This window comes from Balaenoptera acutorostrata, chromosome 5, assembly GCF_949987535.1.
Source record: "Balaenoptera acutorostrata chromosome 5, mBalAcu1.1, whole genome shotgun sequence".
NCBI classification, from domain to species: Eukaryota; Metazoa; Chordata; class Mammalia; order Artiodactyla; family Balaenopteridae; genus Balaenoptera; species Balaenoptera acutorostrata.
Genome location: NC_080068.1, coordinates 114,465,428 through 114,488,207, shown reverse-complemented (window position 1 = coordinate 114,488,207; position 22,780 = coordinate 114,465,428). Strand labels below are relative to the sequence as shown.

The window sequence follows — 22,780 nt, the reverse complement described above, 5'->3', positions numbered from 1 at the left end:
GCCTATCATCCAGCAGAGTTAGCACCTGTTCATCTCTTGAGGTTTTTCTATCTTATCTCTACTGTTCCAAATAGACACACCCCTTTAAATGGCCCAGTACCCTTGCAGGGCCCCCTAAAACAGAAGATGAGATCTTTGGCACTCAAAAATGGCATAATCAGCAGAGACCTTAAAACACAGTTGGGTGACACTGGACAGTGGTGACCACTTCTGTTTCACATCTCAATTGAAGTACAGATACCTTAGCATATTTCACTCCCTTCAGGGCTTAGCATCCTCCTTGTGCACATAGTATGTGCTCAACAAAGACTGATGAAACATTCTGATTGGAGGAACCCTCAATTTTTTTTTTTTAATTTATTTATTTATTTTTGGCTGTGTTGGGTCTTCGTTTCTGTGTGAGGGCTTTCTCTAGTTGCAGTGAGCGGGGGCCACTCTTCATCGCGGTGCGCGGGCCTCTCACTATCACGGCCTCTCTTGTTGCGGAGCACAGGCTCCAGACGCGCAGGCTCAGTAGTTGTGGCTCACGGGCCTAGTTGCTCCACAGCATGTGGGATCTTCCCAGACCAGGGCTCGAACCCGTGTCCCCTGCATTGGCAGGCAGATTCTCAACCACTGCACCACCAGGGAAGCCCCAATTTTATTATCAGTGCTGATGTAGCCAGGATGAGAAAGAGAAGAGAACTTGATATTGTTTTTAATTCTATAAATGCGTGTTTAAGGTACATGGTTGATATTACAGGAGGTCATCAATGTGTTTAATTTTTTATAAGTTTATGTTCTTCTAAATATTCTTCCAGCAGTAGGCAGAAATTTCGGGAGGGGGAATACTTAGTAGAAAAGAATAGTGATACTTTGAGTGTTTTTTCAACTTTTCTTTGTGACTGCTTTATCACAGGAATGTGATATATTCTTCCTAAATTTTAGATTGTCCCTTATCCATAGATAAATTATTATAAATATGCAGAACCTTGGCTTGAAGTTTGGGTGACTAAGGACTGTAATTTTGCTGTGGCTTTGAAGTTTCACAATGTGTTCAGAACTTTGAGTTCCAGAGCTCAGCTGCCATGAGGTGTTGTTTGAGAAGAAACCCAGCATCGTCGCTTAGGTTACACAAAACATTTGTTGGCAGCTTACTTCTCATTTAACTCAAAATTTGAGTTGTTTGATGCTTGGTGATTATCATTCCTGCAGTAGAATTTTTCAAAACAAATAATAAACATTAAAAAAATCTAACTTAACCTCATAGAATTTTATATTCTTTTTTATTAATATTGTTTTTGTAAATTTAAATAAAGAATAAGGATCATTAGCAATCTTCTATGGCTTCCTGAATTAAATACATTCCTTCAGGGAAGATTAAGAGACCTTAATTTAGAATAGTCCTTCCAGTAAAGAAAGAAATTTTTAAAAAATTCATTAAAATGTTATAAAAATCAAACTCATTCTGAAAACTTGGCATAAAAAAGACCACAAATAACAAATGCTGGAGAGGGTGTGGAGAAAAGGGAACCCTTGTGCACTGTCAGTGGGAAAATAAATTGGTGCAGCCACCATGGAAAACAGTATGGAAGTTTCTCAAAAAACTAAAAATAGAACTACCATACGACCCAGCAATTCCACTGCTGGGTATACATCCAAAGAAAACAAAAACATTAATTCAAAAAGGTATATGGATTGGGTTGTTTGTTTTTTATGATATTGAGCTACATGAGCTGCTTGTATATTTTGGAGATTAATCCTCTGTCAGTTGCTTTGTTTGCAAATATCTTCTCCCATTTTGAGGGTTGTCTTTTTGTCTTGTTTATGGTTTCCTTTGCTGTGCAAAAGCTTTTAAGTTTCATTAGGTCCCATTTGTTTATTTTTGTTTTTATTTCCGTTTCTCTAGGAGGTGGGTCAAAAAGGATCTTGCTCTGATTTGGGATATGGGGATATATGTATACATATAGCTTATGCACTTTGTTATACAGCAGAAACTAACACAACACTGTGAAGCAATTATACTCCAATAAAGATGCTAAAAAAAAAAAAAAGGTATATGCACCGCAGTATTCATAGTAGCATATTTACAATAGCCAAGATATGGAAGCAAACTAAGTGTCCATCAACAAATGAATGGAGACGATGTGGTGTGTGTATATATATATCTATATATATATAGATATAGATATATATATACAATGAAATACTACTCAGCCAAAAAATAATGAAATTTTGACATTTGCAACAACATGGATGGACTTGGAGTGTATTATACTTAGTGAAATAAGTCAGACAGAGAGAGACAAATACTGTATGATATCACTTATATGTGGAATCTGAAAAATAAAACAAACTAATAAATATAACAAAAAAGAAACAGACTCACAGATATAGAGAACAAACTAGTGGTTACCAGTGGGGAGGGGGAGGGGAGGGGCAAAATACAGGTAAGGGATTAAGAGGTACAAACAGCTATGTGTAATATAAATAAGCTATAAGGACATATTGTACAGCCCAGGGAATATAGCCAATATTTTATAATAACTATGAATGGAGTATAACCTTTAAAAGTTGTGAATTACTATGTTGCACATCTGAAATTTATTGTTAACCAACTATACCTCAATAAAAAAATGTAATGCAACTAATATTCAAGAAAGGAAATAAGTAGAGTTAAGTCTTTTGAGCTACCTTCCAAACTTGGTTACCTTTTTTCCTAACAGGTTTTTAGGGTTGGGTCCTCTAATCTTCATGAGCAACAAGGACATTTTAAGCATAGTGAATGGTTCAAGTACTAATATCTGCTACTCCAGGTAAACAGTTAAGAAGAACATAAGCCTCGATTCAGTATTTACTGATATAAAGGATTCTTGCCAGAATGGTGAGTTCAGGCAGGGTATTATAGATTTTTGGACTGCCCAGTGTAATCCGACTATGAATAGCAGGTGATAAATATACCAGAATAATACTGTCAGAAACAGAGTGGATAAGAATGGTTTTTTGATTCATGAAATTTCTACTAAAAATGTTGTATTACACAAAAAGTAACTAGCTTAATCTTTTTTTTTTTAACTGAACAAGTAATACAGAGATTTTGGCTCTAGATCATGCAGTATATTGATGCTTTAATGTACCCCCACTGCAAACAAACAGAAATGATAGTTGCAGTGTAAAAGTGGAAAACCCACGAGATGTATCAGGGCTTCAGACAATATAAGCATCTCCGTGGAGTTGATAAAGACACAAAGTAGTTGGCAGCAACTAAAGCTATTTGCTTATTGGGCTCTGGTTTTTGAAGGAATTAGCAACAAGTTCCTGGAGGTTAGAGCAAGGTCATGCTTTGGAAATTATTTTTTTAAACTCTGACTACTATTTCTGATTGTTTTATTATAGTTTTCTGTTTTTATTTTATGGTGATCATATCTTCTTGAATCTCTGAGTGTAATAATTAAAGGTTGTGTTGTCAGAATGTTTAATTTTTTATGGCTTTTTTTTTTGTTTCCCTAACTATTCTTATTTACTCACACTGTGCTTTTCTGTTTGTCTTGGATTTTCTCTTTTATGTTGCTTGTTTTCCTCATATGCCTGTTTGTCTTAGGTTGTCTGTTTAGCTCTAAGAATGTAGTACTGTGAGACTGGTGTGGGTTCCCACCAATGTTACTTTCAAATAGATATAAGTAGTGTGGTTTTCCTGTAATTCTCTCTGGAGTGGGAAATTGTACTGGAGCATTTGTGCTTGGGTGTTAAGGGCTAGATTTCAATTTAGAGTGAATGAGTAGGGAGCCAGTCAAATGCCAAAGAGGTGGAATTTACCTTGAATTGACATTCACATTAGATGCCTTTAAGTTCTCCTGCAAGGTTCTGTTCAGTTTTGAAGAAAAGAAACCCACAGGTTTTTGCAGGAGGGAAACTCTGGTTGCCTGTCTTCTGTAAATGGGGTGGAGGGAGGAGCATCTCTCCCCTCCAGTGAGGTAAAGATATTTTTCAGAATATCACATTTCAGAACGTTTAGCAGGGTACATTGTTTGAAAAGAATCTGGAATTTGAGTCTCCACCACTTGCCAGTTGGGTGATCTTGAGCAAATTAATTAAACTCATTATTTCAGTTTTCTCATCTGTAAAGTGGGAGCGATGATTTCTTCCTTGTAAAATTATATTGCAAAGATTATAATGTTTTATATATATAATACGTATCACAGAGGCAGACTAACCATTAGCTTAGCAAGTGTTCAGGGCATGAGCAAAATGGGGGCCCCCAAAAAGAGAAAAATAATGAGGTCAAAGTATTTAGTTTTTCAAAAGAAAATTATTCAAAAAAAAAAAAAAAAAGAAAGAAAATTATTCAGTTCATCATTTTGATTTAAAAAAAGCTTATTTGTATTTTCTTACACTTTTAGAAAATGCTTTTTGATACCTTGCTGTTGTCCTGTGTTGAATTACCTATTGGAATGGCACCACAAACATCTCAGCGCTTAGTTACTTGAAGGATATTCATTTCCCTCTGGTTTCCTCCTCCCCCTCTGGTCTTCATCTGGGACCCCACCCAAATACATATACCCAATCATTTTACTAAATTAAGCATGCGCAATTTTTTTTAAAAATCAGTCATCAGTTTTATACACATCAGTGTATACATATCAATCCCAATCGCCCAATTCAGCACACCACCATCCCCACCCCACCGCGGTTTTCCCCCCTTGGTGTCCATACGTTTGTTCTCTACCTCTGTGTCTCAACTTCTGCCCTGCAAACAGGTTCATCTGTACCATTTTTCTAGGTTCCACATACATGCGTTAATATACGATATTTGTTTTTCTCTTTCTGACTTACTTCACTCTGTATGACAGTCTCTATATGTGCAAATATTTAATACCTTTGTGCTGATATACTTAGGAGCTAGCTTTGGACTTATAGTGAATTTTCACCTTAAAATAATTCAAGACTATCCATTCCTATGGCTGTTTTGTTTGTTTATTTTTCACCTGGGTCCTTTCAGCTTACATTTTTCTATATTATTCAGTGTATCATCAGGCTCACAGAGCCTGGTGACTAACGGGCTTTTCTCGTCTGTTGTGTGAAAAAAGAAAAAACTATTCAAAAAAATTGTAAAATCACAAATGCATAGGTGGTAAATTTTAAAAATATATAATGGTACTCACAGGTTTGCCGCTATTTGATATCCTCATTACGGAGTCAAATTGATGTACAGCAAAGCACACCAGGTAAGTGCTCATGGGAACAGACTTCTGGAAAGTTGTTCGATTCCATTTATCATCCACCGACTCTTCTTTCTATTGAAAGCAAAAGATAATCTTTTATTTATAAAAAGATCAATCATGGACAAGACAAACAAAAAATTACTCCAAACCTAGCTTTCCAGTCAGAAGTCCTTTGTCAAAGCTTAGGTGTAAAAAGAAATTTTACCCCTAACTGGTGATGTTGAAAAAAACTAGAGGAAAATTCATTTTATTTTTAGTACTGTGAAAGAGTGATTGAACTATATACCATATGAGGTTTCTCAGGGAGAAATACAACTTTGTGATATAAACTGGACAGGAGTTTATCTTTCTACATTAAACACACAATCCTGGCCATAATATTTGAGCAGGTACTATGGCCTCTTAATGAAGAAAAGGCTAGTGCTCAGTGCCTTGCACACAGGAAGAACTAAGCAGGTATTTGCTGATTTGACTATGTGCGAGAGGGCAATAGCTGTACCAGGCATAGCAGGATGTCATGTTGTCTTTTCCATCTCTGGTTGTCTCCATCTGAGACCCAGGGTATGGTCACTAAAGTCACTGCTTTGGTTACCATGGAGAGAGAGAAGGATTGCATTACTTCATGCAACTACTGACCCCATCTGTCTGGTTTTCTGTCCATGCCAGCTTTGCCTTCCTCTCTCAGCCAGTCATCAGTCCTAATACTTCATCCATGAATAGTTGCCTAACTCCTGCTACCCATTGTTTAAACATTTCCACATGCCCTGCAGCCACACAGTGAGTCACTCTACACTGGAAAGCTTTAAAAAAGGATTAAGAGAGGGAGGCTAGACTAGAACTTGATGCATCATTGACAAGGCAAGCATGTTATGTGCACATGCTTATAGAGAAGAGTTGGAGCCCCAGCAAAGTTACTCTATGATAAAAACCTAGTAGTAGTTTCGATCTCCTAAGGACCCAGATTATTCACCTTCTTCCAGGACTAGTTTCTGGAACTAGGTGAAAGTGAAGAAGTATATACTCTGCAAAACAAAAAGGTCATGTGAGGAAACCATAAACGGAGGTTAGTAAAGTTTGCATTCTTACTCCTCCCACCTTCATTTTCTCCGTTCCATGCCAAAAAATTCTGATGGCATTTTATTCTGATCCAGTCTTCTGGATTAGAGTGTCATAGTTTAGGTTTATCCTTTCCTCTTTCTTCTCCAATCAAAACCCAATTGCCCAGGTGTCTGACACCAGAAGAAAAGTTGATAAGCTTACACCAACAGTTTACTTTTTAACCTTCTTATAGCTTTGGTTTGCTTTTTCGAGGAATAGTTGTAATTAAAGAGGATGAATTTCAGTGATGATAGTTCACATAGTGGATCAGAAAGATGGGAGATGTAATGTAGGCACAGTGCTTTTCTGGTATTAGGTAGGTGACAATTATATCTAAGGATGAGCTTCACCCTTTTACATGTCAAAGGTATAAGGAATAATAAACCTCAACCTTGAGGTAATGATGCTTTAGTTAACTGAGTTACCCATTCTGGAGATGAGGAGCAGTAACAGAGGAAAGAGTCATGTTAATAATTATACAAACAGAACTTATTGTAGCCTTTTTTTTTTTTTTAACATTTAATGAGTACTTCTTGTTCACTAGAATACCTATGGGCATGGTGTTTCCTGGAGTTGTGGCTATATTCCAATATTTAAGTGATGATTTTTTGTAGTAGCCCTATATTAAAAACTGGGTTTATATTCAACTGAAAACCAATAATAGTAATTAGGCCCTTGAATATTTTAAAATCTGTAATTCCATTAGTTTGCCTTTAATTTGTCATGATTAGGGGCTTCTTTCATTTAAGCAGAACCCAGCTAATGTATGTCTACTGTATCCATTCTTGCTTAGAAAACCTAACATGGTGTTTTGACTGGAATGTGATATCTTGAATTAAAGATGTCTAGTACTCAAAGAAAAGAGATTGCCCAAATGTATTTTCAAGCCTCTAAATAAGCTATTAGAGCACATATATTTTAGAATTCAGTAGGTTCTTTCATAGCAAAGCAGGTAATTTACCTGATATTATAAACAGACTATCTGCATAAATGAAAAAAATTTAAAATACTCACCTCCACTGGCATATTTGAAAGTGCCTTATATTCTTTGGGGTGGACGATAGATATTGTATAAGTTGCCTTTTTGTTGGGCTCATCAAAACAAGGGAAGGATTTCCTGGCATCTGTTGGTTCATGATCAGTGGCTGCTATGCTCCTTAGAAATAAACACACAAACAAAATATATGTTGCCTCTGCTGATAGCCCCTATGTTTCTATTCCTATAGAAAAGAATCAGCTATGTAATTATAACTACTGCATTTCTTAAAATGAGTTTCCATCCAGAAAACTATCAAATAGTTGTCAAAGTCTTTCCTGGAATTGTTAGGTTAACAAATAAATGAAAATTCAGAAACTGCTTCAGATATTTTATATGAGTAGTTAGGTATTTTGTTGCCATAACTAAAAATCTGTGAACTCTAAATGAGCAAAAATCAATCCAATTCTGAGCTATCACTCTTTCCATCCTAAAGCCATCAAGCGACAAGTAGATAAACACGAAGCCAAACTCAAAGGCTTGCTTGTACCTGTCCTTGTGAGTGTGAACAGCTGTGTCCTGTCACGGAGTAGAGGAGTGTATTCCAGAGTCCACAGCTCCTGTCCCTAATAGTACATTCTTTCTTACTTATGTTACACCAGGGACAAATCCCTTAGTTTTCATTTTCATGCAAAGTCAGCCCCTGAGCAATCTCCCAGTGAAGCAACCTTTGGCCAGGTTTAAAGTCCACTTTTGGAAAGAGACAGTATTCCTTTATGGCTCTAACTTAATGCTTATTAAGCTAAAATGTTAATGTTTAATGTTTCCATCATTTCAAAGTGGAAATATTTTTTTCTGAGTAATTGCTCAAAAAAAATCAATGAATGTAAACTTTTTACATGTAGTTATATTACAGTAAGATATTGTACATTTGCTCATTAGAAGAGTAAGCGAGTAAAAAGTGTAAAAGGAAAGAAATATTGACATATTCATTAATAATTTGTGTAAGGAAAGTATTTCATCCTTCAGAATTCTCAGAGACTAAGGAAGGTATTTCACAAAGAATAACAAATTGTTACATTGTTCATTGATCCAATAAATATTAATTGAACCCCTTCCTACACACACACACATTTACCAGGCATTATTCTAGATTCTGAGGGAATAACAAAGAATAAACAAATAAATAAATAAATAAGGAGAGTGATAAGAGCTATATAGAAAATAAGACAGGGGAAGCGACAGAGAATGACTCAGGAAAAGTGGTGAGCAATATTAGGTAGAGTAGTCAGGGACAATCTCTTGGAGTAGGTGATGGTTTGCTGAGATCCGAATGATGAGAAAAACCCAGACAGGTGAAGATTAGGGAAAATGTGTTTCCTTAACAGAGGGAACAGCAAGTGCACAGTCTCTAAAGTGGAAGAGAATTTAATATGGTTGAGGACCTGAAAGATGTCCAGTGTAGCTGAAGTACAGTGAACTGGAGGGACTAAGGGGTCAGCAGAGGCCATGGTAACTGTCTTCATTTCATTTGGGTTCAAGGATGCATTATATACATTAACTTATCTAAAAAATAATATGTCATAGGTCAACATCCAACTACAAGAAATTAAAATATTTTTGAATTTCTTTTAAAAACCCTCTGGATACAAAAATTAGTTGTTAAAAACTCAGCCAAAAAAACTAATCTGTAAAAAATAAAACTGGAAAAGGGCTGTCTTTTAGGACACTGTTGACTGAGGGGGACAACTTTCTGGGATGACTGAAAAAATCTATACCTTATGTATAGCTGGTTCATTTTGTTATAAAGCAGAAACTAACACACCATTGTAAAGCAATTATACTCCAATAAAGATGTTAAAAAAAAACTATACCTTTTTATGGGTGTGGTTAACAAAGATGTGTGCATTTGTCAAAATTCATTGAATTGTTCCCATTAGTTGTGTGCATTTAATGTATATAAATTTTACCTAAAAATAACTGTAAATCAATATTGAGCTCCAGTAAGTAGGTTTAGATTTGGATTGTTGCAGTGGCATGAGTTAACAGTTCAGAAACAATCTTCTCTGTATCCCAAGCTTGAGCAAATGAAAAAAAAATGAGGAGAACAGAAGGCAGGTTTCTCACAGCTGGGGAAGAGAGTTATAAACTTGTAAAAAAGGAAGACTAGACCTTGGTATTGAACTGTAACTGCAGGTTCAGTGTATATTCAATGATTTTTCACATACACATGTATCTATATATGTAAATGGATATAAAAATACACAGAGACATGTATTTCCTAGTTTTGTCTGCTGAACAGGACTAGAAGAAATGACAAGCTTGTAGCAATGAGCACAACTAGTTCCCATTACCACACTCCAATAAAAGGAACCAGAACTCTTCATAAAAATGGCTGATTCCAGTGCTGGATCAGAAAGGTCCAAAATGATCCTGGAACATCTTGCTTTGCCAAAAAGTAAGGAAGTTTTCAAAGAATCATAAGAATAAGTTAAAAGGACACAAAAGCCAGCTTGAGGGGATTACCCCTGGCCAGATCTGGGGGGACATCAAAATAAGTAATGGAATTATAAACTACTGATTAAAATAAGAATCCATGATAAAACATATGAATAAATAAATAAGTGGGGCGAAGGAAAGCTCTTCTTTACAGTAGATTGCCTACTAATAATTTTAGGAGGAATGATGGCTTTAGAAAATCATCAGTGGGTGCCAAAACAAAGTGGATGGAAGTTTGTTGAGGAAAGGGGTATCTGAATAGTTTCAAACACTTTCTCTGAAAATTACTTACAAAGAACAAAATTATAACTTTACAATGAAGAAAACTGTTGGATACCTCCTTAAGCAAGTAATCAAAGATCACTAATAATTGTACAAATCAACATAATGTGTCTCCTGATGTGACTTCGTGAGAGGGACTAAGTATCACTTCTGTGAAATTCCTGACAAAAATGCTTAACTTGCATTTTTAAATCATGAGGAAAATCAGACAAACTAAAACTGAGGGATATTCTCAAAATAACTGGCCTGTGCTCTTCAAAAATATCAAGGTTGTGAAAGACAAGGAAAGGCAAGGGACTGTTCCAGTTTAAAGGAGTCTAAAAAGGCATGACATTAAATGCATTGCATGAATCCAAACTGGATACTGGACTGGGAAAAAAATACTGGGTTAATTGATGAAATTTGATTATGACTGTGGATTAGATTATTATCATATCAATGTTAAATGTTCTGATTCTGATAACTGTACTGTGGTTATGTTAGAAAATGTCCCTGTACTTAAGAAATATATACTGAATGTGAAGAGGTAAAGGGAGACAATGTTTCAATATACTCTAAAGGTCGAGAGAGAGACAGAGACATGGGGTTGCTGGGGAGAGAGGAAATAGGACAGAATGTAAACAATTGGTAGTGTTCCTAGGAGTTCCTTGTATTGTTCTTGTAACTGTTCTGTTAAGTTTGAAATTATTTCAAAATAAAGTTACCCAAAAAGTCCCAGCCAAGAATTTATTCTTCAGTATTACTGATTAGTTTTTGTGATAACAGTTTAATCAATTGAAGTTTCTAACACATGTAGACTGTAGTGAATTGCAAATGCATCAGAATATAAAGAAGCCTGTACACTTCCCCAGTGTACTAAGGATTTATAAGAAGATCCATGAGGCTCCAACCCCATGTTTAGTCAGCTGCTTTTTTCTTTTGAATTCCTCTTGATTCTGATTTCTTCCCCAGGCAAAGGAAGAGGAAAGGTCACTCTCTGCAAGAATGTTTCAGTTTAGTCACACCTCAGAAATAAGCCAGATAACTAATTTGGGAATATGAGTGTGATTAACAGACAAAAAGGGAGAAATTGACAATAATACAATAATAGTAGGGGACTTGATCACACCACTTACATCAATGGACAGTCATCCAGATAGAATCATCAGATAGAAAACCATTAAGAAATCAGTGGTCTTAAATGACACATTAGATCAGTTGGACTTAATATGTATCTACAGGACATTCCATCCAAAAACAGCAGAATACACATTCTTTTCAAGAGCCCATGCAACATTCTCCAGGATAGATTGTATGCTAGGCCACAAAACAAGTCTCAACAAATTTAAGAGGATAAGAATTATATCAAGCATTTTTTCTGACTACAGTGGTATGAAAGTAGAAATCATTTACAGGAAGAAAAACAGGAAAAACACAAACAGGTGGAGACTAAACAACATGCTACTAAAAAACCAATGGGTCAATCAAGAAATCAAAGAGGAAATCAGAAAATACCTTGAGACAAATGGAAATAAAAACATAACTATCCAAAATCTATGGGATGCCTCAAAAGCAGTTTTAAGAGAGAAATTTATAGCAACACAGGCTTACCTCAAGAAACAAGAAAAGTCTCACATAAATAACCTAATCTACCAACTAAAAGATTTAGAAAAAGAAGAACAAACAGAGCCCAAAGTCAGCAGAAAGAAGGAAATAATAAAGATCAGAAAGGAAATAAATAGACACTGAAAAAAAATAGAAAAGATCAATAAAACCAAGAGCTGTTTTTTTGGAAAGATAAACAAACTTTATAAGTGTTTAGCCAGGCTCACCAAGAAAAAAGAGAGAGGACCCAAATTAACAAAATAAGAAATGAAAGAGGAGAAATTACAACCAATATAGCAGAGATTTAAAAAAATAAGAGAATATTATGAACAGCAATAAAGCAATAACTTAGACAACCTAGAAGAAATGGATAAATTTCTAGAGACATAAAATCTTCCAAGACTGCATCAGGAAGAAATAGACAATCTGAACAGACCAATCTAAAAAAAATTCCTATCAAACAAAAGTCCAGGACCAGACAGCGTCACAGGGGAATTCTACCAAACATATAGAGAAGAGCTAATATCTATCCTTCTCAAACTATTCTAAAAAAATTGAAGAGGAGGGAACACTTCCAAATTCACTCCATGAGGCCACCATTACTCTGATACTGAAAGTAGGCAAAAATACTACAAAAAAAGAAAATTACAAACCAATATCTCTGATGAATATAGATATAAAAATCCTTAATGAAATATCAGCAAACTGAATTCAACAATATATAAAAAGGATCAGACACCATGATCAAGTAGGATTTATTCCAGGGCTGCAGTGATGGTTCAAGATCCACAAATCAATCAATGTGATACACCACATTAACAACAGGAAACATAAAAATCACATGATTATCTCAATAGCTGTAGGAAAAGCATTTAACAAAATTCAACATCCACTCATGATAAAAACTCTCACTGAAGTTGGTATAAAGGGAACATATCTCAACATAATAAAACCCATACATGACAAACCCACAGCTAACATCATACTCAGTGGTGGAAAGCTGAAAGCTTTTCCTCTAAAATCAGGAACAAGACAAGGATGCCCATTCTTGTCAATTATTTACATAGTATTGGAGATCCTAGCCACAGCAATCATACAAGAAGAGAAAACAAAAGGCATTCAAATAAGAAAGAAATAAGTAAAATTGTCATTATTTGCATGATACTATATATAGAAAACCCTAAAGTCTCCACTAAAAAACTGTTAGAACTAATAAATGAAGTCAGTAAACTTGCAAGATACAAGATTAGTATACAGAAATCTGTTGCTTTTCTATACACTAATAATGAACCAAAAGAAAGATAAAGCAAGAAAATAATCCTGTTTAAAATCACATCAAAAAGAATAAAATACCTAGGAATAAACTTAACCAAGGAGGTGAGAAACCTATACTCTGAAAAGTATAAGACATTGATGAAGGAAATTGAAGGTGATGCAAAGAAATGGAAAGATATCCTAGGTTCATGGATTAGAAGAATTGATACTGTTAAAATGTCCACACTACCCAAAGCAATCTACAGATTTAATGCAATCCCTATCAAAATACTCCTGATGTTTCTCACAGAACTGGAACAAATAATCCTGAAATTCATATGGAACCACAAAAGACCCCAATTTGCCAAAGCAATCTTGAGAAAAGAGAACAAAGCTGGAGATATCACTCTCTGGCTTCAGACTATACTACAAAGCTACAGTAACCAAAACAGTATGATACTGGCACAAAATCAGACACGTAGATCAATAGAACAGAATAGAGAGCCCAGAAATAAACACATGCACTTATAGTCAATTAATCTATGACAAAGGAGGCAAGACTATACAACGGGGAAAAGACAGTTTCTTTAATAAATGGTGCTCAGAAACCTGGACAGCTACATGTAAAAGAATGAAATTAGAACATTTTCTCATCCATATACAAAAATCAACTCAAAATAAATTAAAGACCTAAATGTAAGACCAGAAATCATAAAACCCCTAGAAGAAAACATAGGCAGAACACTCTTTCACATAAATTGTAGCAATGTTTTTTTAGATCTGTCTCCTAAGGCAAAGGAAACAAAATAAAAAATAAACAAATAGGATCTAATTAAACTTAAAAGCTTTTGCACAGCAAAGGGAATCATCAACAAAACAAAAAGACAGCCTATTAAATGGGAGAAAAGATTAGCAAATGATATGACCAGTAAGGGGTTAATATCCATAATATATAAACAGCTTATACAACTCAATACCCAAAAAATGAACAACCTGAATAAAAATGGCAGAAGACCTGAATAGACAATTTTCCAAAGAAGACATACAGATGGGGAACAGGCACACAAAAATATGCTCAACATCACTAATCATCAGAGAAATGTAAATCAAAACAGTGAGATATCGCCTCACACCTGTCAGAATGGCTATTATCAAAAAACACAAACAATAAATGTTGGTAAGGATGTGGAGAAAAGGGAACCCTGGTACACTGTTGGTGGGAATGCAAATTGGTACAGTCACTATGGAAAACAGTATGGAGGTTCCTCATAAAACTAAAAATTGGACTACCATATAACCCAGCAATTCCAGTCCTGGGTATCTATCTGAAAAAAAATGAAAACACTAATTTGAAAAGATACATGCACTCTTGGGCTTCCCTGGTGGCTCAGTGGTTGAGAATCTGCCTGCCAATGCAGGGGATACGGGTTCGAACCCTGGTCTGGGAAGATCCCACATGCCTTGGAGCAACTAGGCCCATGAGCCACAATTACTGAGCCTGCGCGTCTGGAGCCTGTGCTCCGCAACAAGAGAGGCCGCGATGGTGAGAGGCCCGCGCACCGCGATGAAAAGTGGCCCCCACTTGCCACAACTAGAGAAAGCCCTCGCACAGAAACGAAGACCCAACACAGCCACAAATAAATAAATAATAAAAATTTAAAAAAAAAAAAAAAAAGAAAAGATACATGCACTCTTATTCATAGACAAGATATGGAAGCAACCTAAGTGTCCATCAACAAATGAATGGATAAAGAGGATGTAGTATCTATGTATACAATGGATATTACTCAGCCATAAAAAAGAATGAAAGTCTGCCATTTGCAATAATATGCATAGACCTGAAGGGCATTATGCTTAATGAAATAAGTCAGACAGAGAAAGACAAATACTGTATGTTATCACTTATATGTGGAATCTAAAAAATAAACAAACAAATATAACAAAACAGAAATAGACTCACAGATATAGAGAACAAACTAGTGGTTACCAGTGGGGATAAGGAAGGGGGAGGGGCAAATGTGGTAGGGGATTAAGAGGTACAAACTACTATGTATAAAATAAATAAGCTACAAGGATATATTGTACAGCACAGGGAATATAGCCAATATTTTATAGTAACTTTAAATGGAGTATAATCTATAAAAATATTGAATCACTGTGTTGTATACCTGAAACTAATATCATAAATCAACTATACTTCAATTATTTAAAAAGGCCCTATTTGTATATGCTAAATTCCATCCAGAGTTACTGAAGTTTTCTAAATATATGCAGATTTGAAAACAACGTATATGAGATAGCAATACAAAACGATTTTAGATCACAACTTCTTTGGGGAGGTTTTATTCAGTGATTAAAACTTCTTTTTAAAATTAGATGAATTGATTTGCAAATTAATGGAAAAGACCCGGCTAATCTCACAGTATGTTCAGGAGTAACTCTTGGGTATGTCCTAAATAATTATAATGCCAGGCAAATGTGCTGAGGTAAACCATTTTTACATAGGGGCCTCTCTGTGTTGTAAGTCACTTACTAGACCCAGCACATTAAAAATATAATTCTGTGTAGCTTGTTAATTTACAAAAGGGAAGGCATTCCTCTGACTTCTCTGAGTGCATCAGATCAAGGTGACCTTAGAGAAAGCTGAAGAGAGAGGAAGTGATGATTGCAAGCACCAACCGTTCACTCTGAATCAACTTAAAACAAACCAACTACTTGATTACCTCATAAATCATCTGGCGTACTGTTTCCCATGAAGACCCTCAGGCTATGTTCAGCAGTTTAATATCTTGAGCCAGCAAAATAAACAACAAGGTATGGGTGAAAAACTTAAATGAAAGACTTCTGATGCAGGCAAGGCAGCCGTAATGAAGTATCTTTGCAGACTAGTAAAGGGTTCCAGAATTCAGTAGAGGAGCTGATCAGTGCAAGACAACCCATCTAGATTATTCAAACTCCAACCTATTTTTATGGTGGTTTGAACCAATTAATTATTTAAATTTATTTTCCAAATGCATTTTTTCTATGTAGAGGATACTCAAGGTCAAGTAAAATTTCTTATTGTTTCCTTGCTTCCAAAATAAAGGAAATTACTACGCATCCTGCAACAAGTAAACAAGACACCCCTGCTGAAGCTGTTCTTTATTGATAATGGGCATACTGATAGCTCGACCTATCAATATAATGAATAAACTGACATACAATGAAATTTCAAGATCAAAACTACAAATGAGGATACATATCTGTGCGTGAGGATATAATGCACGCACACGTGCACACAGATGCACACACACACGCACTTAATTATGACCATCTCAATGATTTCTTTTCTGCTCTGTTTCCACTTAACTCTTAAATCTTTATCACAAGCCCTAACCTTGTGCTTCAGATTTAATTATCCAAATGCCTACTAGACATCTCTTCCTAGATGTCTGACAGGCATTCAACACATCTGCCACAGAACTCATGACCTTCCCTTCTAAACCTGGTTTTTCTATTTTCAATATCAGTGAAAGGTGTGGGCTATCAGATCAGATATCTGGAGCATCCTAGATCTATAACTCATCTCTTCCCCATAGCCAGTCAGTCTGCAAATCCTGACTACATTACCTGCGAGCTATTTTCTCCATTATGTTCTCTTCTGTCTGTCCTGAAATCACTGTCCTACCTGATCCTCATCATCTTCTCTTTCCTGGATAACTGCAGTTTCTCTCATATACTCATGTATAGATTTAGTTCTTTCCTCCCCATGTAAATAGTCATTGGTTAACTTTTCCTGCATAATGCCTGTCATTAATTATCCTTACTTTTTTTTTCCTATGGGTTTTCCAGAGTTATCTCTATCTAGCCTCTTCATATAAACCTCTCCTACAAACTTATTTCTTCTCCCTACTATGCTTTTTTGACCTAGTGCCTTTCCTGTTTGCCTGCTTTTACCTTCTTGCTTGCCTCTGCCTATTGAAATCCCACCATTACATCAAAATTCAGCTTCAATCCCAGCAATGCTGTAAAAACCCAGAAAACCCAAACTGGAAACCATCTGTCCCTCTTTTAAATTCTTGTTGCAATTCCTGTCAATTCCAATGGTTCTCAGTCCTTAAAGTATGAAGACTGCATTCCTAAGTCAAAAAAAGATTCTACTGACTCCTGTTGCCTTTGACAAGATGGGGAGAAAAGGAACCAAGGGAAGTTTTCCATCCTGACTGAGTGGGAAGGTGGAGGTGTCATTGGTGGATATTGGATTCCTCTATGGAAAAGGGGCTGTGGTGATGCAGCATGTCCCAGCATGTTACAGAGGACACTAGTGTGAGAGCCTATATGAAAATTTCTATATATTCATTTAATAATCATTACGTTCTCTCCGTGTGCTAGGTAGTGAACAAGAGAGACACAGGGACCCTACTCTCAGGGACCCACAGAAGATTCCACAGTCTCATGCAGTTGGGAAACTGCATACTGTGGCAGCTTCTAGAGGTTCCTAATGAACATTATCATATAAAAGTCTCTGAAAAGTCCCACCATTTTAAAAAACTTTTAAGTTTAAAAAACTTTAACATAATTTTGTGTTTAGTATTATTTCCCAAAGAAATTTGGCCACAGAATTCCTCCCTTGCATTTTTCTGGCAATATCTATTAATATCCCATGCAACTAGAACTCTGTGGAACAGATAATTAGGAAATGCTGTGTAAGAGCAATCCAAATGCAGAGAAGGAAATGCTGAACCTTGGAGAGAGGAGAATATCGTTACATACTTTGGAGATGTGAGTGGAGGGGAACTCTGAGAAGAGAACAACTGGAAATCCTACATAACTATTGAGAAAGAGTGTTGAAGTGGTTTGGTGGTGTGGGCAGGAAAACATTCCAAAGGTTCCAATCCTTCGAAGTGGTTTTCCTCAGACCCGAAGGAACAGACCAGAGAGTAGGAAAAGTGGCTGTTAAGTTTCCCAAACTTTCTTCTCCTGAGCCTCACTATAGCTCTCTCCCCAGTGAGATGATACGGTGATTATGGCTAGGGAACTCTAAACTGGCTCTACCTTCTTCTCCAAGTCTCCATTTGCCTCTGAATTTTGAGAGAAAGAAGCTCAGATAGTTGTCTCTTCTCCGTGAAGTTCAAGTGTCGGTTGTATTTACAGAAATCAAGTAATTTTGGTTACTATTGAGTGCACTAATGTTTATTTGCATTGTGGTTGCGACAGTCATATCCCATACCGCATATACTCAATCCTGGAGTTAATTTTACAATAAGGCAGAAGGGTTGGAAAGTATAATCTTGATGGTATACATAAAATGCATTACTCTGATGGCATTTGAAATTGTGTGAGCATCAAATATTACAAAGTTCACTCTATAATATGAACGGATGGTGCTGTTCCCCCTGAACTCACTCTTGTGGCCCTCCTCTGCGCTCTGTAGATGAGACCCACTAGAGGCCTGCATTGTCAAAATGTTATTCACAGGCTTGAAAGAAAACAATGCAGTTTTCTCATATGCTTGAAATATTTCATAATAAGAAAAACAAAAAGTATTCCATTGAGCCTAAATGAGGTTATTGAGTATGTTCCAGAACCATTCCAAAACCATGTGTGCAGTGCAAAACTGGCTGCATCCTGTGTAATGTGAGAGCCTCAACTGCTACCAATGAAAACAGACAAACCTGGTGACACCAGTCCTCCATGGGAGCCTAACTGAGCAACAGCCTTCCTCCCCAACCTTGCATCATTTAGTATTTCTGAGTATTTTAACAACTAAGACAGTTAAGTTTCAGAATGTCCTCTCTCAAGTATATATCTTATCATAAAACTAACTCATACAGTAAAATAATCCAAAGAGTTAGAATGAATAATATATATTTTAGCATATAGTAATTTTTTGTACTTATAAAATACATAACAGAAACTTATTAATGGAACTGTGTTCCATATTTTTTGGCCTTCCTGTAGTGTATAGAATTTTATAAAGTATTTTGATGGCTTTACTCAGATGCAATTTCTGTTGTTTTCACAACCCAAAAAGCAGTTTTAAACTCTTAGCAATAATCATTTAAAAGTTTTGACTTGTTTTCACTTTACACTAACAGATTTTTAGAATCTCTTGAAGGTAGATATTCTTTAGAGTATTATTCCTTTACCAAATTGCAAACACTTAAAAAAATCATCTTATTGTTAGTAAGGCTCAGAGAAATACGTTCTTTCATTCATTGTTTGTGGAAATGTAATTTGGGACATATTTTTGAAAGTCAGTTTGGAGACACACGCATATACATATGTGCATGCACATGTGTTATATATGTGTAGATGTGTGTGTATATATACACACACATGCATGCACTTGTACATGTGTAGTTTGAGCCAATTTCCTAAGAAATTTCCTATAGGAATATTAGAAAATACTATTCATAGTTTTTTATAAGGCTGTTCATTACATTTTATAGGTGTTTGTAGGTAAAAAAGTAGAAGCAATTTAAGTGCCCAAATCTAATGGGAAAGTTGAATGAATTAACATTATATTGATACAATGGGCTATCATATATCCATTAAGTCATTTGTGGAAGAATACCAAATTACATGTTAAAGTGTTGACATATTTTAAAAACATGTTACACAATACTATATACAGCATAATAATGCCATGTTTATCTGTATCCAGAAAAAATAACTAGAAGAACGTCTGCCTAAATGCTAACAGTGACTATGCTTGAATGATGGACTTATAGATGGATTTTTTTTCTTATAATTTTCTGTTTCTCAAGTTTTCTGTAGTGAATGTGTCTTATTTATGAAATAATTAAACAAAATAAATGTTACATGTTTCTTGACATATTTGTACCCTTTGACCCAGCAATTCTATTTTTCGGACTATATCCTAACATGAGAAAATAAACAGATACACACTTACAGAGGTACTTACAACTATGTTCTTTCTGACTTGTTTTTAGTAATAAAATACTGGAAGCTACTTGAATGTCCAACATTAGGGAATTGGTTTTAAAAAAATAACTGCATTCATGCAGTAGAATATTACACAGTCTTTAAAATCAGATTCTTGAAAATATTTAACAAAGGGAAATGCTTACAATATATTCAGTTAAAAGGTATATGGGACAGAGAGATATGTAGACATAATATAATTACAATTTTGATTACCTAAAAACAATTAGAATATACATTAGCATTTTAACAGGGCTAACCATTGGGTGGTGAAATTATTTATAGGTTCTTTTTTTCCTTTTTATAATTTTCTATGCTTTCAACATTTGTAATTTTTATAAACAGAAAGAATATGTAAACAATAAAGAAGCTTGTTTTTTGCAAGTAATATTAAGATACAGTATCTATATGAACATGATCCCTCCAAATATTTTTTCAGACTATCATTTCTACTCAGTCTATTGCTGTACTGCACAGTGAGATAAGAATGTATAATATTTTATTTTAATCCCTGGGTCTCTCTGACAAACAATAGGAAGAATTTTGACCAAAAGATTTGCCTTGCTCTATAAAATGCTTAAAACAACATAGGAAAGGAATATTCAGAGGGCTGGCCTCAGTCTCACTCTGAACAGTGACATAAGGTTTCTTAATCATTTACTTGTTCAGAATCTAAGTAGGCAAAGGTCAAAGCAGTTTCAAGTTCAGTGGTACCTCAGGTGTAGCCTTCCTCTCTGATGCAAGGACCACACCCACAGAGTGAAGGTTTTTTGAGTTCATTGAGAGAGTTTATGCCTTTGACAAAGCTCTAGTAATAGCCTCTGATTGAGCGACAAGGCAAGACCATTTGGCTAGACTCAGGGAATGCAAGTATATATACATGTATACTAGGAGGGCTGTGTGGGGGGGATATATTTATGTTCTTAATTGCTTAATATATCTTTTATGTCACAAAAGGCTTAGCATAACCATTGCATACTGCATGATAGATAATAAGCCTGAAGATTTATCCATGTGCTACCACTAATGTATGGACTCAATGAGTATTGAAAGCTTATCTGTAAAACATGGTTCTGGCCATATGAGATTAAAAAGACATAGTCCTACCTTCCTTCCTAAATGAAAACACAAAGACAATTGCATGGATTTTACATACTCTTTCAATGTTTCTTCTCCAATAAAACAGACAAAATTATAATTGATATTTACTGATTTTCACTTAAATTTAGTGTGATATCATTTTAAAAGTTCACTTTAAAATCATTGCCATATAGCCCAAGAATATCACCAGTGAAATTTACCAGACACATGTATTTTTAAAGTTTGAGGTAGTTTATGTAAATATTAAGGATAGAATGCAGTATATTATGACTTTTCCTGATGAAATAAAGGACTTACACTGATTTTTTAGACTCTATGCAGCTCATTCAATACTTTCAAATTTTGTGATAGGCTTTGAAAATATAAAATGGCAAGAATTTTTGCTTCCCAGATGAACAGGCAGAAATGAAACCAAGTTTAGATAAAGATCAGACCATCAATATAATTAAAAGGTGGAAAGTGAAAAGGAAGGAGAAGAAATGGAAAGCAAATATATAGCTTTGGAGAAATAAAGCAAAAAAAAAAAATTTTTACTTGATTTGTCCTTTCTCCACGTATGTTGTTCTATAAAACCCCACAAGCGAGCCGTTCAGCTGGCCGGCGAACTCCATGGTCAAGTGGTAGAGACCCTTGCCACCATTGGGTGCAAGCTCTTCTTCTGTCTCCACCACCACATACTCCTGCTTTTTGTATTCGAAGCACCGCCTGACTTTCACCTGCTCCCCAGAAGGCTTCCTCAGCACCGGGAGCTGAGTGATCCTCGTCTCCCGGAGGTGCAGCCACAGGTTCCGGGTGGGTGAGCTCACGTTGATGGAGATGTTCACACTGCCCGTGTACGTGTCCTCCTCCAACAGGGGCTTCACCTCCAGGTCGTAGTGCACTGGGTTGATGAAGTCCGGCAGCCTGAAATTTTTCCAGCCTCCACTTTCATCTTCACTGGCAGGGCAGACCCCCTGGTCCTGTGGAGGGCTCAAAGTGGGAGGCCTGTGGGAAGGAGCCTGGGTTGTGCCCTGTCCTCCATCGGTAGAGTCACACGATCTGGTCAAGCCCACGGAAAGTCCTACTATTAATCCGACACCCACCACCACTGCACAGATAATGGCCACATGTTTCCTTTTAATGCAATATCTCTTAGAGCCTTCTCCCTCCTCCAAGATCATTTTTGTTTCCAAAGTCAAATGTTACACATAAAAGATTGTTAAATTTAACTGACTAACGTCAGCAGTCTTCCTTTTTCAATTGGAAGGAATTCCCTGGTTTGGCAGCCTGCTTTCGCCTTTCCCACACCTCTCTCTCTCTGGCTGCTTGAGTCTTTTCCTCTCCCTTCACGTTCCCACTAGACACTCAAGGATGAATGTGGAAACAAGGGGGTGGGGTAAGGACTCCAGAAGAGGAGCTGAGCTGGAGGAAGAGGACTGACGAGAATTTTGTCACGGCTCCTCTTACAAACAACGCATCCCCCACTCCACCCCTCCTACTGGAGTGAGTTAAATATAAAACAGGGCTTAGCTTATCAGCCAGCGGGAGGACGATCCTTTGCCAAAGCTCTGTCAGCAGCTTTCGAGGAGAGAGCGTTTGGGAAAGAGGTGTGCTTGTGATGGAAAAACTCACCCTTTGCCACTGAGTCTGTGGCTTCTTCCTGTTGTGTGCACAGTCTCTCTCTCCTAACCAAAGGGCTTCTTGCATCTCAGCTATTTTTTAGGTAGCTGTGTTTTCTTTTCATTCTTTTTCCTCATCTTATGTAAACATTCAGATTCTGCCTTTTGCCAAAGTCAGGTCCTGGAGTTCCATGCACAGAGTGATACATAAATTCAAGGACCACTTAGGTACTGAGTAAATATTTGTTGAATTGGTGGAT

General features: G+C 36.2%; 1 protein-coding gene across 1 annotated transcript in view; it reads right to left on the bottom strand.

Moving 5' to 3' along the window:
• The window catches only part of ENPEP (glutamyl aminopeptidase), a 106,244-nt gene extending 83,898 nt beyond the window's left edge, over window positions 1-22,346 (bottom strand). Inside the window, exons 1-3 of the mRNA XM_007191041.2 lie at window positions 21,457-22,346; window positions 7,314-7,455; window positions 5,142-5,273 (exon numbers count right to left, since the gene is read on the bottom strand). Of these exons, the coding sequence (XP_007191103.1) occupies window positions 5,142-5,273; window positions 7,314-7,455; window positions 21,457-22,082 (900 nt within the window). The 5' untranslated portion in view covers window positions 22,083-22,346. The remainder of the gene's footprint in view (window positions 1-5,141; window positions 5,274-7,313; window positions 7,456-21,456) is intronic.
• Between the last annotated feature and the right edge of the window lie 434 nt (window positions 22,347-22,780).